This window comes from Phaethon lepturus, unplaced genomic scaffold (genome assembly GCF_000687285.1).
Source record: "Phaethon lepturus isolate BGI_N335 unplaced genomic scaffold, ASM68728v1 scaffold20970, whole genome shotgun sequence".
Taxonomy (NCBI): domain Eukaryota; kingdom Metazoa; phylum Chordata; class Aves; order Phaethontiformes; family Phaethontidae; genus Phaethon; species Phaethon lepturus.
This window is the reverse complement of record NW_010512830.1, coordinates 7,728-22,592: the sequence shown is the minus strand read 5'-3', so window position 1 is coordinate 22,592 and position 14,865 is coordinate 7,728. Positions and strand designations below refer to the sequence as shown.

General features: G+C 40.2%; 1 protein-coding gene across 1 annotated transcript in view; it reads right to left on the bottom strand.

Annotated features, from left to right (window-relative positions):
* Positions 1 to 10,201: 10,201 nt before the first annotated feature.
* Positions 10,202 to 14,865, bottom strand: part of LOC104621827 (PDZ and LIM domain protein 5-like) — a 6,200-nt gene continuing 1,536 nt past the window's right edge. The window contains exons 3-4 of the mRNA XM_010288427.1: positions 11,022 to 11,137; positions 10,202 to 10,413 (exon numbers count right to left, since the gene is read on the bottom strand). Coding sequence (XP_010286729.1) covers positions 10,324 to 10,413; positions 11,022 to 11,137 — 206 coding nt within the window. The 3' untranslated portion in view covers positions 10,202 to 10,323. The remainder of the gene's footprint in view (positions 10,414 to 11,021; positions 11,138 to 14,865) is intronic.

Genomic DNA, 14,865 nt, shown 5'->3' with positions numbered 1-14,865 from the left:
GCCAAGTACATCGTGAAGACAAAAGAACTATTTGACCTTAATGAAAAAAAGCCGGCTGAAGAAAAATGCAGAGAGTTCGGTCATGAATATAAATGTAAGATAAGGAGTAGAGAAGAGTCCCCTCCCTTGAGGCTGCGAGGTCTGCGTCCCCCGTGGGAGCATCCCGAGCCGCACCCTGCCACCGCCGGCTACGCCACGCTGCTTCCCCAAATGGAACGATGCTCCTGCCTGCCTTTTTACCCGGCCCTCCCCAAATCACCCCCCTTTCTCAGACCAGGCTCTCATGAATCTCTGACAAACGACTGACAAAACGGCGTGACTTGCACAAGTTCTTGCCCTTTTTCTGAACACCAAACTGTTTCCTACCGTCACCTCCCCTTTCCTCCCATCACTGTGCCCCATCTCCTGGCCTCCACTGCAGCTCACTCTTCCCTTCTGTTTCTACGGTGACTGAAAGCACAACTAAAAATTGCTGCCCAGCATGCCTTTTCTCCCTTCCAGGAGCTTATCATATAAGATGGGAAGACACGAAGGACAGAATAGGAAACAGCGTTACTGTTCAAAGTAACTAACTTGGAATGCTAATTTCCATCCCGGCTGATTCTGCAAACCCCTGCCAGGAAGAAATTAAGAGTCTTCTCTCAACATGCTCCCTGAAAAACAGACGATTTATTATGTTAACTCACACACAGATTGATAGAGTAGGCTGACACTTGGACTCAACCGTGATTAGCCCTGAACTGAACTGAATTAAAAATCTAACCTATACATAAGCCTCCAAGGATGTATTTTTGGCTCTCTGGATGTAGGAGAGATAACCCTTGTTATCGCCAGGGTGCTGCTGGGTGGAGAGATGGGAGATGAACAGCAGAGAGGCGGCGAGCAGGGGCATTTGCTGGGACAAACTGGCCTGGCTGGCAGGAGTTGCTGGAGCGTGTCCAGAGAAGGGCAATGAAGCTGGCGAGGGGTCTGGAGCACAAGTCTTATATGGAGCGGCTGAGGGAACTGCGGGTGTTTCGTCTGGAGAAGAGGCGGCTGAGGGGAGACCTTATCGCTCTCTACAACTACCTGAAAAAGGGTTGTGGCGACGAGGGTGTTGGTCACTTCTCCCAAGTAGCTAGTGATAGGACGAGAGGAAATGGCCTCAGGTTGCACCAGGGAAGGTTTAGACTGGATACTAGGAAAAATTTCTTTACCAAGAGAGCAGTTAAGCATTGGAACAGGCTGCCCAAGGAGGTGGTGGAGTCACCATCACTGGAAGTATTCAAAGAATATGTGGATGTGGCACTTCAGGACACGGTTTAGGGGGCATGGTGGTGTTGGGTTGACGGTTGGACTTGATGATCTTAAAGGTCTTTTCCAACCTTAATGATTCTGTGACAACAAGACTCAGCCCACAGAGAGATGAGAGGAGAGGCAATAGCTTCCACAGCCACCCCACCAGGAAAGAGACCCCCTCCTGCATTTTGCAAGGCTGATGTGCCTTCTGGTGTAAGAAAAAATATTCTATCCAAGGAAAGGAGCTGGTGCCTGGATGCAGGTGGAAATCCACAGCTCCCATACATTGACTTTCATTTAACTCTTTGCACCCTTTATGCGTACAGGGCTATACCTATGAGAAGCCAAGACTGAGCTCCCTCCCACCAATGCCCAAAGGCTCTGGAGGAATTTTGCCTTTTCTGAAGGAGACTTAGTTTGTGGTCTGGGTTAGTGGTCAGCACTGGCCCACATTCACTAATTGCTTTTCTGGCGAAAAAGAAGAAAAATCCCCTTCTGGACATTTTGGAAGCATCTCTCCCCGTGTCTGTAAAGAAAATATGAAGTTACCAAGATCCAAGTAATTGCAAAAAATTTTTGGTAATTTTTCTTTTTTTTTAATGAAAGTTAACTCAAACCAGCCCACAGATTTTCAAGTGATACATTCTTTCTCAGTGTATGAGCTCATTACAATTCACAACACTATAAAAACATAAAAGCTGATTCTTTTTCAGGCTACAGCATGTCAATACATACTTTACAATACAGATAATTTTCTGTAAAAAACCCTCCATATAAATAGCTTGAGTGATGGAATTAGGTGTGATTACTACCTTTAATTTCTGGGCATAAGAAACTTCATATAACTTAGTCTTCAATATGAAACAATATTTCAGTATTTAACATGTATTACCAATGTATTAATAAACTATATAGACAGTATAACACCATGTACAGGATACATCAAGTAAATAGCAATGTTATGTGTTTGTCTCTTTTCAAAAAGCGGAGCTATGATTACCACATCCATCCCATCACATTCCAAATGATGACTCTTGGTTTCATGGTAGTACCATAACGTTGTCTAACTAGCGATCTAATGCTCCCACAATACACCACAATCCTCAAATACCAATTGCCATTGAGCAGAAAAATACAAGATTCTTCTACAACAATCACGTAACTGTCTAGAATGATGAATATGTTATTAGGAAACCTATGCCAAAGCTCTGGAGAACTTGTAAAAGACAAACTTTAAGCAAGAAAATAGGCTATTGCTGATTTTTGGTGGGGGAGTATCATGGACTTCATCAGAGCATCCTAGAAACTATCTCCACCATGACACCTCAGACATCCACTTGTAATAAATGAAAAAGGAAAAACATCAAAAAATAGCATCTCTCCAAATTTTGTGGAGGGAACTTCTAGACAATTATGAGGTGCGTTCTATTAAAAGTGGGAAAAAACAGCTGATTAACCACATGCTTGGGAAAATGTATAAATAAATAAGGAAGAATATGCAAGATTTAAAGACAAATTCACAGCCTTATTGTAGTATTGTTTTAGTTCCATTGATATACACTGATTATTTTAGAGAAAGCCCAACCTATTTGCTTCTCCAGGTACCACTGGTCAGAATTTCCCAGTAATCCTCTACTGATTGTCAGTGGGTACAACATGGGGAAAAAAAAGTGACACAGCAGACTAACTGCACTTGGGTTGTTTAAAGCCAAATGTGGTAAAGCCAAGATTGGACCCTAGGTGCTGCAAATACTAACGTGCTCTGTTTTGTACTCTACCTGTGTCCAACAACAGGCACAGGCTGAAAACATACAAAAAAAGTAAGCCCTGTATTAAAAAAAAAGAAGTCCTGCCCTATAAATGTAATTTATTCTTTGCACAGGCAGGAGAGGGTGACTGCTTTATGTGTCATGATCGACACTTTCAACAATGAAGTTAAAAAAATATATACTGCGGTAATTTTTGAGATATCTGAAGAATTATCAATCCACCCTTAAAGGACACTTTGGAGGGTTTACATAATTTGAAGAAATACTGCTAGGACAACATAAATGGCCAGAAAAGCTGTAGAACTGTGATGTGGGTAAAACCTGCAGAGTAACTCAACTTAGTGCAAATACCAATAGTTCATCTTTTGGCAGAGCCAAATTATTTATGAATTGACCATCCTTTTTATTCTCAGAGAATATTGATCCAAGCACAGGATGAGTACAGAAATTTTTATGTTCTTTTTGAGTGGAAGTGGATAACAATTCAATTAAATTTTATTGAATCAGCAAGGTGCTAGAATAGGCAGATTAGCATCAGGGAAAGATTCACTTTCTTACCTAACCCGTTATGGTTTGTCCAGAGACACTGAACATCTGAGATTTGAGAAATTAAATACACTGTTAGGAAGCAGTGTTATTTCTTGTACTGATGTCCCTGTCTCTGGAAAGCATGGTACTCGACTCTCTTGTCATCTACGGAACTACACCGTTCCTTCAAGTAGAACAGTGACACAATGGAAACCCTGCTAAAACCAAGGGCCCAGATCCTTAGTTGAATACTGATCTCACTCACTGGGCAAACGTAAGCATAAAATTAATGTAGCTTTGATACCGGTAATTTTTTAATTTGGAGGGGACTAAGTTGAAATCAGTGAGGCTGTATCTGCTTAGGTTATCAATGATTTTGTCCCTACACTTGCATTCATGTTTCCCTTTTTCTTGATGGATTTCAAGGGAAAGAAAGAGTTCATGCGGGATATAACTACCACTTTGGTCTAGTATCTTGAGTTATTTTTCCAGTGGAAAAATTTTCTGGGTGGGAAAACTTGACACTTCAGAAAGCGTGCCAAAATTTAGTGCAAGTTTATATTTACCAAAGGAACATTTGACATTTCATTGATGCATCGCAAAGAGAAATAAGGGACACACCTGACAGGATTATCTTCTACTGAAATACTTTAAAACAAACAATGGCATTGCCCAGCAGCAAGAAAAAGCGAAGCGAATCCATCAGTGCTGAAAAGGAAATAACTGTGAACCCATGGAAAGTGTGAGTATTACTCGGAGCACAATGACACAATCCTCAGTTTCACAGTATAGGAGAAACCTTTTAAAACACACTCAAAAAGTTGTATATTTTTAAAGAGTTTAAGGTATTTCCAGTGCAAATACAGAAGTGCTTTATTACAACTTGCATACCTTACCATCTTAAATGTTTTTGAAAAAAAATCTTATGGAAAATATTTTTCCAAATCAGCCATGGGTGAATTTTAGTATGGTGGTTTTAAGTTTCTTTAGAGACAATTTTGCTTGCACTCCATCTTATTATAGCATGTCATCCTGACACAAGTAAAAAAATTCCATGAGACCTCTAACAACAGACAGTGGTTTTCTAACCCCAAACTTCCATACACATGCTAGATTTTATCAGGAATGTGAATACTTTGCCCTATTTTTCAGTTATCAGCACAAGTTTCCTGTCTATGCCAACCTCAACTTTCATGGCAAATGATAACAAAAAAGGTGTAGTGATAAAGAGCAATATAAAAGCTCATTATAAGCCCAATTCATGAAATTACAAGCTGTAGTGTGCAGTATGCACAAGTAAAACTGAAAACCAAGTTCAAGCATACCAAACGAGATTATAAACTAGCTGTTGTTTTCCTGTCTGGGAAAAAGCAATTCTTTAACGAGCTTAGAAACACAGCTAAATATTTTCTTTCATAAATTCAAGAAAAAGCCATACCACTTTCGAGACTTCTGCTGGGTAGCTTTTTCTCTTCTGTCTTTTCCTCTTTTAAATTTTAAATACTGCATAGGAACCATTTGCTCTGTGAGGTTCCCATAGTTAGGACCAAACCCTTCTCAGAGGAATTTTGGCACCTTATTAATTAGTTGGTTATGAGAAGGAGCTGCACTCTTTCAGTGACTCCTATTTTGCCATCAGTAAAGTGTGATCCCATAATAAATTTCCATCAAGCAAACTATTTCTGGTAATTCCCCCTAATTAACACCAGACTGCTAATAATAAATTAGGCCCTATGTGTTTCTGATATAACCAAGATCTTGTCTGAGCATAAGATATTAACCAATGTGCCGAGAAAGTAAAACTCAAACCTAAATTAAGCCTTTGCTGGTAAAAGGATTTATATGCAATTTTGTGAGAAACCCTTTGAAGATCTCATACAGGGCATTTTGACCGGCAAACATTTTGAGTGACAGAGAGATTTGTTCTGTGCTGAGCAGTGAAAGTGGATTTATTGTGAAAACACACCGTTGAGTTTTAAGCCTATAAATCTTACACTGGATTACAGTGTCTTAATGAATGAATGACAGATCTCCTTTTTTTTTTTGCCGGTGCATTTTAATGTTACATGACGTTGTGATTGATAGAAACCAAACCTTCGCCATTAAAACGTCAAATGCAGACTTGATGCCTTTAAAAGTTTGGCTTCTGGAGTTTAATATACTGTTTGCAAATAGACTTGCGTTTGTCTCATTCGTAGTCTAAACACTGAAGGGGAGGCAAGTTTTCTGTAAAGTTGCCTCTAAATTTTATAGAGCTGTGTGCAGTGTTTTCCTTTGCTTATGTAAATAAAGGTGGAAAACAACAGTGTGTTTGCCTAGTTAAGAGATACTCAGCTAAGGAGGGTCTTGCCAGGCTAGAATTATCATGAAGTAATCGGCCATATAGTAGGTGGCTAAGTATCCTGTGGTGAAAGCAGAGACTGCTGTGTTCCAAGGCTAAGAACAATATCAGATAATGCTTGCCAGAGCAGGCAGTATTTCCTTGGACAGTCTCAACTTAGGAAAAATATTAAACACTTCTAAACAAGCATGGCAAAGTATTCTAGTTGGGCGGCAGAATGAAGGATAGCAAATAAATAGTAATTGGCCAATACAGAGTTTTACGTTGTTACATATTCTACAGTGTTTCTATTCTACCGTACTTCCATCTTTCCTTCCATCTTGAGAAAAGATGAAGAATCAGAGACTCACCAAAGTTGGAAGGGACCTCTGGAGATGAAGGGACCTTGTCTAGTCCGAGAGCCAGGTCCAGCTGGGTTTTGAGCCTCTCTCTCTCTCTCCAAGGACAGAGACTCTGCTATCTCTCTGGGCAACCTGGGCTAGTGTTTGACCGTCCTCACAGTTGTCCTGTCATTACGTACCACCAAGTCAAGCCTGGCTCCACCTTCTTTACTCCCCCCTCCAGGTATTTGTACACATGAATGGGATCCCCTCTGAGCCCTCCAGGCTGATCAGTACCGGTTCTCCCTGCCTCTCCTTGTATCACAAATGCTCCAAGCCCTTAATCTTCTTCCTGGCTCTTCACTCCAGTCCGTCCATGTCTCTCTTGTACTGGCAAGACCAGCACTGGACCCAGCACTCCAGATGTGTCTCACCAAGGCTGAGCAGAGAAGAATCATCTCTCTCGATCTGCTGGCAATGCCTAATGGAGCCCAGGAGGCTGGTGGTCTTCCTCGTCACAAAAGGGACATCACTGGCTCATGGTCAACTTGGTGTCCACCAGGACACCCAGCTCCTTTTCTGCAAAGCAAACCTCCAAAAAACTGAAGAACAAGCAACTCAAACGATATCTATTCATGTGGAGAATCATGACTTTCTTTTACTGACCTTGATTCAGAAAAAAGAAAACATCCAACAACCACAAAGCAACTGAGGACGGATAGAGAGTTTGGGGTTTTGTGCTGGGTTGGTTTGTTTTATATTTTAATTATAAGTGCATTTGCCAATGTGAACAGCCAAAATTTGACGCCAAAGACTATTAAACACAAGGAAACCACCAGGACTTAACGGCTAGTTGTTTAGTGTAAAACAATGAAAAAAAGGAAACTCAAAGAAGTAATCTGTGAATTAATGTTGTTCCTCTCCTTACTCCTGCTTGCAAAGCCATTCATATGGTTAGATGATGCAAGCAGCTCAAGGAAGAAACAGGTACACAACTGAACAGACCAATAACACACTGAACCACAACTCAACTTTTGCTTTTAAGTTTATTGCATTGTTATATTAAGTATTTATATTTACACATAATTCTGAATTATTTAGTTACAATATACTGAAACTGTCATGATGACTCAATTATTCAGTTATAAAGACTTTCTACCTTCAAACAGAGTTAAACCCAATTCTCTTACAGGCACAGTTTTGGAAGAAAAATAATTACTGACTGAAAATGCATGCAGAAAACTACAGTAGTTAGGCTACTAACATGTCTCTCCTGACTTTCTAACATTCCATCAAAACGTGAATGCTGTACATGCGTTGCACGAAAAATAGTTGAGAATCTCATGAAATCCCCAAATGATGATGGAACGGTGCTGATTTTTGCTATGTCAAGTCTGCAGTCAAATATATGTACGCATATGTGCATATATACGTATGTCTCTCAATGTACACGCATATATGTGCATGTATAGAGAAGTATATATAAATACATACACACACACCTCCCAAAAAAGATTCCAGAGGTAAATATGCAGGCTTACAAATAAAACAAAATATGAATATACCAGTATGATATAATCCTAAAGAAAAAAAGGTAATAAATATTCAGTGAGATATATGGCATTATTATAAAGTGCTCTACTAAAATCTCACTTATTAAAATAATGATAAAAATTATGTTCCTTTTAGTTGATTTATATAATTTGGTAGAGCCATTAAATATTATGTATCAGTGACTCTATGCTTCCTTTTAAACAAATAGATAAAAGCAGAAATTAAAAGGCAAAGCAGCTAAATGAAGCAGTACTATTGGAGCCTTCCAGGCTTTTGTCCTCAAATCCATTACAACTGCAAAATCTCAAACCCTAGAGCATATGGATTAAGAAATATAATTCCAATTAAAATTACAAAACTAAACAAAATCCAATTTGATTTTAAGGACACGGACAAACTGAAAAGTTTCTATCCTACTTGAAAATAGCAAGGTTTGAATTGCAGAAATTACCAAATGCCTTATCCTGTGCTTTCCCATCCTCTTGCCTCACGCATGTGCAATATAGCTCCACTGAAACCTAGTCTCTAGGTCTCATTTCTCCACATTCCACTTAATTTCAAAATCAGCCTGGCTCATATCTTGCTGTATCTTGTCCAGTCTGCTTCTACCCCTCTGATTTTCAGCCAAACTCACAAAAGGGTGCATCTACAAGAGTGTAAACATTTTAAACAGCTTTATGCCATTTCTTCCGTACCACCAGAGGTTAAAAAAGAAACATGGCAGTATTGAAGAAAAACAATTTCAGGAAATAAAGTGAAACAGCCCCACAACATGAACCTGTCTTGCCGAATTAATAAGAAAGCCAAATATCTTTTCATATTTCAGTACAACAATTCTGCTTTTCTTTCCCCCTCTTCCATTGACATTCCTCGTTACAGTGGCTTTATTCAACCACGGCAATATTTTGTGATTTTCCCCCATGGTTTTATGGACAAACCTATCCTTTGTATCAGTAAAACAAAAATGAAAACACAACAACAAAACCAGTAAATGGTTACTTTTAACACCTACTGGAAAGAGCAGTAAAGACTAGCAATCCAGCTCTGCCACCCCAGTTGAATTAAAGAGCATGTAAATTCAGTTTCCTTCAGGAATCTGATCCGGCCCCGAGAGGGCCCCCTTCTCTGTTGTGCAACTCTGCTGGAGCGAAATTCCCCCCGTGCGGAGGGTCACCACCTCTTCCCCATCTGCCTAAAACTGCTCCGTACCACTGAAGCCCTAATTTGAAGTTAAGTGGGACTCAGCTGGTGCACAGGTCTTGTGCTGACTCTCTGTATGGAGGCGAAATTCCTATCAAGCCACAGAAGGGGCTACGTCTCCTGGCTCGCAGTAAATGCATAACGACAGCATTGTCTCTCCGCTCCCTTGCAAGAACTGAGAGATACTGAGCTGCCTAACTCAATATGATATTATACAACAATATATTCCTTACATCTGGAGGAAAAGAGAGAAATAAAACTTAAAATAATAAAGATCGTAACAGCTGAGCAAGAAAGTAAGGTTCTGGTACACTACCTGGCACACCACCAATATACATATTCATGAGCTACATGGTAAAGAATGTACTGAGAGAAAAACAATGTCCTCTGTTGCACTTCAGCAGTTTCCCTCATTCAACACCAGAGTCTCACATTCTGGATACAAAACACTGTTACCTGCAGATTGAGTGCCATTTCCCCTTTCCAAGGCACTTAAAACTATCTAAAACACAAACTGCCAACATAAGAGTGTAACTCCCTGCTCCGTTATTTCGGACATGTTTCTCCGACATGTCCATCCTATCAAACACACCTTCACTAGCAGGTTTTTTTGGCTAGTATTCTGGTAGTACATGAGTTAAGGACAAGTATCCCATTTATGTTTTCTTCTAAGTGGCATCTTCTAAACTATTCTTGTTCACCAGCATAGCCATTGCCCTACTTAATAGCTTTGTAAAAATCTCTGTCCTTCACAGGTTTAACTGCAAAGGCATGGGTGCATGTAATTATTGTAGGAGGCTTCATGTATACAAGTATCAGATAAAAATATCAGTTGTTGAACTATATAGTCTGTAAAGTCTTTGCTTTGAGTTCCTTTTAATGGAGTTTAGCTGCAATACTTCTAGACACACTTCAAAAAACATCAGCCCAATAAAGTGATCTAGATCGTTGAAGCCAATCTTCTTTTATTTGTTGAATAGCAGCAAAACCAGACTTCTAATATCAGGTATTTATTTTTATAGACGCTTCCCTTCTTATACTGAAGCAGATATAAATGTGGTCATAAAATCATGAAACCAATGCAGCAATGTGCCAAGTGTAAAGGCACTCATCGTTTGGCTAGGGTGCAATTCCCAATTCCTAGCTTTTTATGAAGCAAAACCTTAACTGATAAACGCTCTAAAAATTAGTGTGCAATCCCCTCCGCAGGTTTCCAAATTACTCTTCCATTCTAGAAAATCATACATAAATAATTTTAACCGATTATTGAACACAGACATTTTGACCTTTCTTTCTGCTCAGTACATTTGTTACACAAGATGAGCTCCAAGCATCAGATGTTGATAGAGTGAGCATGTTTCTTGCACAGTGGCTTGTCCTTCTTGGAGAAGAAAGTTTGACCTTCCAAACTGTCACTACATACCTGAAATGGGATAAAAAAGAAAAGATCACCCAATTGAGATGGATTAATTACATCACACATTATTCAGAATGCCAAATCATGGCATTGTTCTATGCACAAATATATTCAAAGAATAAGAATTATTACCTTTTTCTTAGTGGCACTCTTTTTCATGTAATACTATAGCTGGTGTAAGCAGAACCTTCCTTTCTTTAAGTCAACAGGTTCTTAATTGAGTTTGGTTCAGCATTTTAAAGAAAACATCCAATCGTTAGGATTGGATATATAAAAATATATATATACACACAGGTGATATTTTTGGCTACAGTGTCTTTATGTCAAAAGCATTCTTGCTACTTTAGAAACACAGCCTGTTCCTCCAACGCTTGCCCCGAGGAAGTAAACGTCAAGGGTTAAATGCTAGGACACATGGCTGCAATCCAGGCCAACTCCTCTGGATCAGTGCCAAAGGCTCACAATAGCAACACACCTTCAAATAACTGGGAAAGTGCTTTTTGTTTGGGCTCAGAGAATTGGGAGAGGTTATAGCTGTTAACTCCCACATCTGCCAGGTTAGCACAAGCACTGCTGCCATGGGTTTGTTTAAAATGTAGACTAGCTTTACTTACTGAGCATACAAAGCAAGTGTCATGCCAAGTGTGGCCCAGAGCTTCAAGAAACCTGTCTCCAGCTTCAATGGGGAATTCACAGCCATGGCACATAGTACCAAAGAGGGCATAGTAATCTGGAAACAAATACAAACAGATTTTAAAGATGAGGCATATGCAGAAAAGCAAGACTGACCCTTTGAAACCTTCATGCTTTTCTTTCAACAGCAGTGGGTTTGCACTTGTCGAGTTTTATAACACTGGGTATGCTGAATAAATTGCTCCGAGATCGAAAGACCGGGATGCCCTCCTTTCCTCGCTAATTCAGTTCTCATCGCCTTCCTTATCCATTCAAGAGAGTAATGCTTCCATCTTCCCGGTGTTTCACTTCCTTGAGATCAATGGCGTGCTCGGGGAGGGGGGAAGGCACTCCTCGCAAAGCACCCGCACGGGCTCTACATGCTCCGTACGTTCACTCTGGCTCTGCCTTGAAAGCATACCCTGGCTGTTCACACGACAGAGCTCCTCAGTGAGTAACGAACTCCTGCCTACGTTCTGGCACAATATTTGGCCCAGACTGCACTACACAAAATCATGCAATCGTTAGGCTTCTGTCCTAAACAGAGTCTAGCAATTTGGATCAAGTCAGAATAGCTTTCTACTCACTGGAGTTTATTACATGGCTCTTTCAAAAAAACAAAATCAAAAAACCAAACCAAAAACAAACCAGAGGCTTTAGCCAGTATATTTATTGCATTTAACAAAAAGTATCAGTGGGGTGTCACGATGGTTATTAGCGACGGGTATCACTGAAGGGTATTTGCAACATTCATTTTTAGGGTCCAGATTGACTTGGTGCCTCTGGAGGCTCCCCTGGAGTCAGCAGAGAAAAGCTCCTCCAGCAGTCTGAAAAAGCAGGGACCAAAACCAAAGGCACCCAACCATTCATGTTCCCCACTGACCGCAGAGCTTGAAAAAGAGAAAGCAGGGCAGACTAACAGGATAAAATACACGTATAAAGTTGGGTGTGAGGCACTGACCCATCCCCATGGTCTCAGTGTGTGAAAGTGTGTAGAGCCATCGCAGGGGCTACATGTCACCACAGCTCTCTGCTGCCCACCTGTGTAGACCTAAATTTCACCCCAAGTTGTCCGGTCTTTTCCACTTATTTCAACTCTCAAACACCCCATTCTAAGCAGGAAACGTCATTTTTTTTCCTGCACAGAAGGCAACAGCATGTGGGCACGCTGGTGTTGGGTTAACTGTTGGACTTGATGATCTTAAAGGTCTTTACCAACTTAATGATTCTGTGATTCTGTGAGCATTAGTGCTGTAACACAAGAGAATTTGGGATCAACATACTACCATGCCAAATACATAATGTCATGCAATATTACTTCTTCATAAGATGAACTACAGAGTGACAACCATAATGACGCTTTGGACTCCATCCTTAATAGTAACACTCTGGCTCTGCGAAGGAAGTTGGATGTCAGGCGTTGTGTCAAAGAACCTTATAAGGAGTGGCAAGCAGGGTACATGGAGATTTTGTTTCTCTGCTAGATTATACAGATCTGCTGAAGCTCTAGTGCTTACTGCAGTACAACCAACGGAGGCCTATCGCATGTGTCAAGCACCAGGGTAGAGTCCTGTTTCAGTTTAGTAATACAGTGTTTTGTATGATGACCTCAAAAAGCATCATTGTAGGAGGCATCTAAGCAGGACGGGGAACACAAGTGCTCCAGAAAGGCACAGGCCTTGATAGCTGCCAGTAGCATGAAAGAGCTTTGCTGATCACCTTCATTAATCCATGCCACTGGCATGAATTTGCAAGTGTTTAAGCAGAAGACAGACAATAAAAATGTCAAATGGTAAAACACCTCTGCCCAAAACCCCTGAAGGACACAGTCTCATGACCATACTGTTTCAGCTCTTTGCATTCGAGTTCATACAGAATCTTTTGCTGATATTTTCCTGGTGCCAGTAGCTAAAGCCTTTTGTAAGTTGGCCTGTGGTTTGTGTTGATAAGTTTATTGGCTTTTCTTCTGAAGAAAGGGCAATAGATAAGGCAGAATGAAGGGCATCAGCTTTCTTTTGCTTTTGCGTGCTTGAATTTCGACACCACAGAAGCCTTCCAAGGCAGACTTCTCATACAGTCACATATCAATGCTTCCTGCACGCAGCATTTTCAAAATTAGGTTACTATCTCTGCACTTTAAAAAAGTTCAAAGTTGTAGATATCTGCACTTCTAATTTAATTTTAGCATCGACATCCAAAACCAGAACATTTTGCAGATTAAACCCCCTTAATACCAATAGCTGATGCTCTTATAATTTCAAATACAGATTTAAAATTAGAACCCTTCTTTGCACTAGGAAGAAGGAAAGTTGGCAATGACATTTACTCCTTTTTTCTTTTAAATTAGTCATAGACTCTTAACTCCAGCTGGACTGAAAAGTCTTTGAAGAATGAATACATCTCAAATTAACAACTAGTTAGAAAGCCAGAGCCATTACAACATATCACTGCCAACAACACCTCACAGAATGTGTCTACATTAACTTGTGCTAGCAACTTTCTATCTCAGAAATAAACTTCACAAGAAGTATAATATTTTTGACATTTTGTCCCAGTGTTTTCTGCTCACAGTATAGAAAAGTGCGCATTTGCAAGAGTTGTAACCGTAGCACAAATCAATGCACCGCACAACATATGGGTCATTTGGTGGCAGGAACAAGAATTCAATATTAGCAGAACAAACCGGTCACGAGCTTTCCACCCAAAGGGGACTTATCGATTCCTCCAGTACTATTTTTGAATCATCAAATCGTTCCAAGATTAGGGGCTTCAGATTGCTTCAGGATGAAATTTCACCATGCTGTCACACCGGAGGATGCTGCTGCTCATATACCCTTTTCCTCTGCTGCTCCATGAATTCAATAGGAGCAACATGTTACCCTACTTGTGTCACTGAGTTAGCAGTAACCTAGCGCGTCCTTTTGTATCTGCAAACACCTCATTAAAGCTGCTCTGACAGAGAAATTTTGGATAAATTTGCCTGTTTTCTTCATCCATTCAGTACCCAGCACTCTTCATGGCACCTGCTGTGAACAACTGTGGGATCAACCCAGAAGGAAATCTTAGCTCCAAACAGATCACTAGGATTTCATGCTAAATCTTTTCCTGGTCAATCCACTTCCAGCTCTAGTTAAGCTCCAATGCTTCTTAGAGTAGAAGTCAAAACGCAGACTTTTCTGTGTCTGAGTGATGGTTCTTACATGGATGTAAACAGCATGCGGTATGATGACAGACAATTTTGATACGATTTTGTTTCTTCTCCATTTTGTGGAATTGTTTTCCAAATACTATCTATTTCTTTCCCAGCCCAGAAGGGTACATGGAAAGTTTTAAGCAAACTAGGAAACCAAACATAAATAAACAAGGTCCATATTAATAAAAAAGATACAATTAGCTGGGCGTGCTAAAAACCAAACCAGAATCCCTCTGAACTTCTAAGCCACATCTTTCACATAATATTGCTCATCAGGCTTTCAAGTGCTATAATCATATCACTGTATTTTTCCCCTGACAGCCTGTTCTGTTATCCCAAGCTTATGTTCAACAGATGTTATCCCTGCTCCTGCAAAAAAAAATTTCTGGGCAGACTGCTTGCTCTTGGAAGTCCCTCCTGGCTGTGAATAGGGCTATTCAGAGTAAAACATTACTCCACTGCATTTGCTTGTTTGGTGAATAAGCAGATTTACATAAACTCCAGATTATTTTAAAGCCAACTAGAAAGTCACCCTAAAGTTAACACTTTGCTGTATCACTGATACCTACAGCTGAGGGCTCAACAAGGACAAG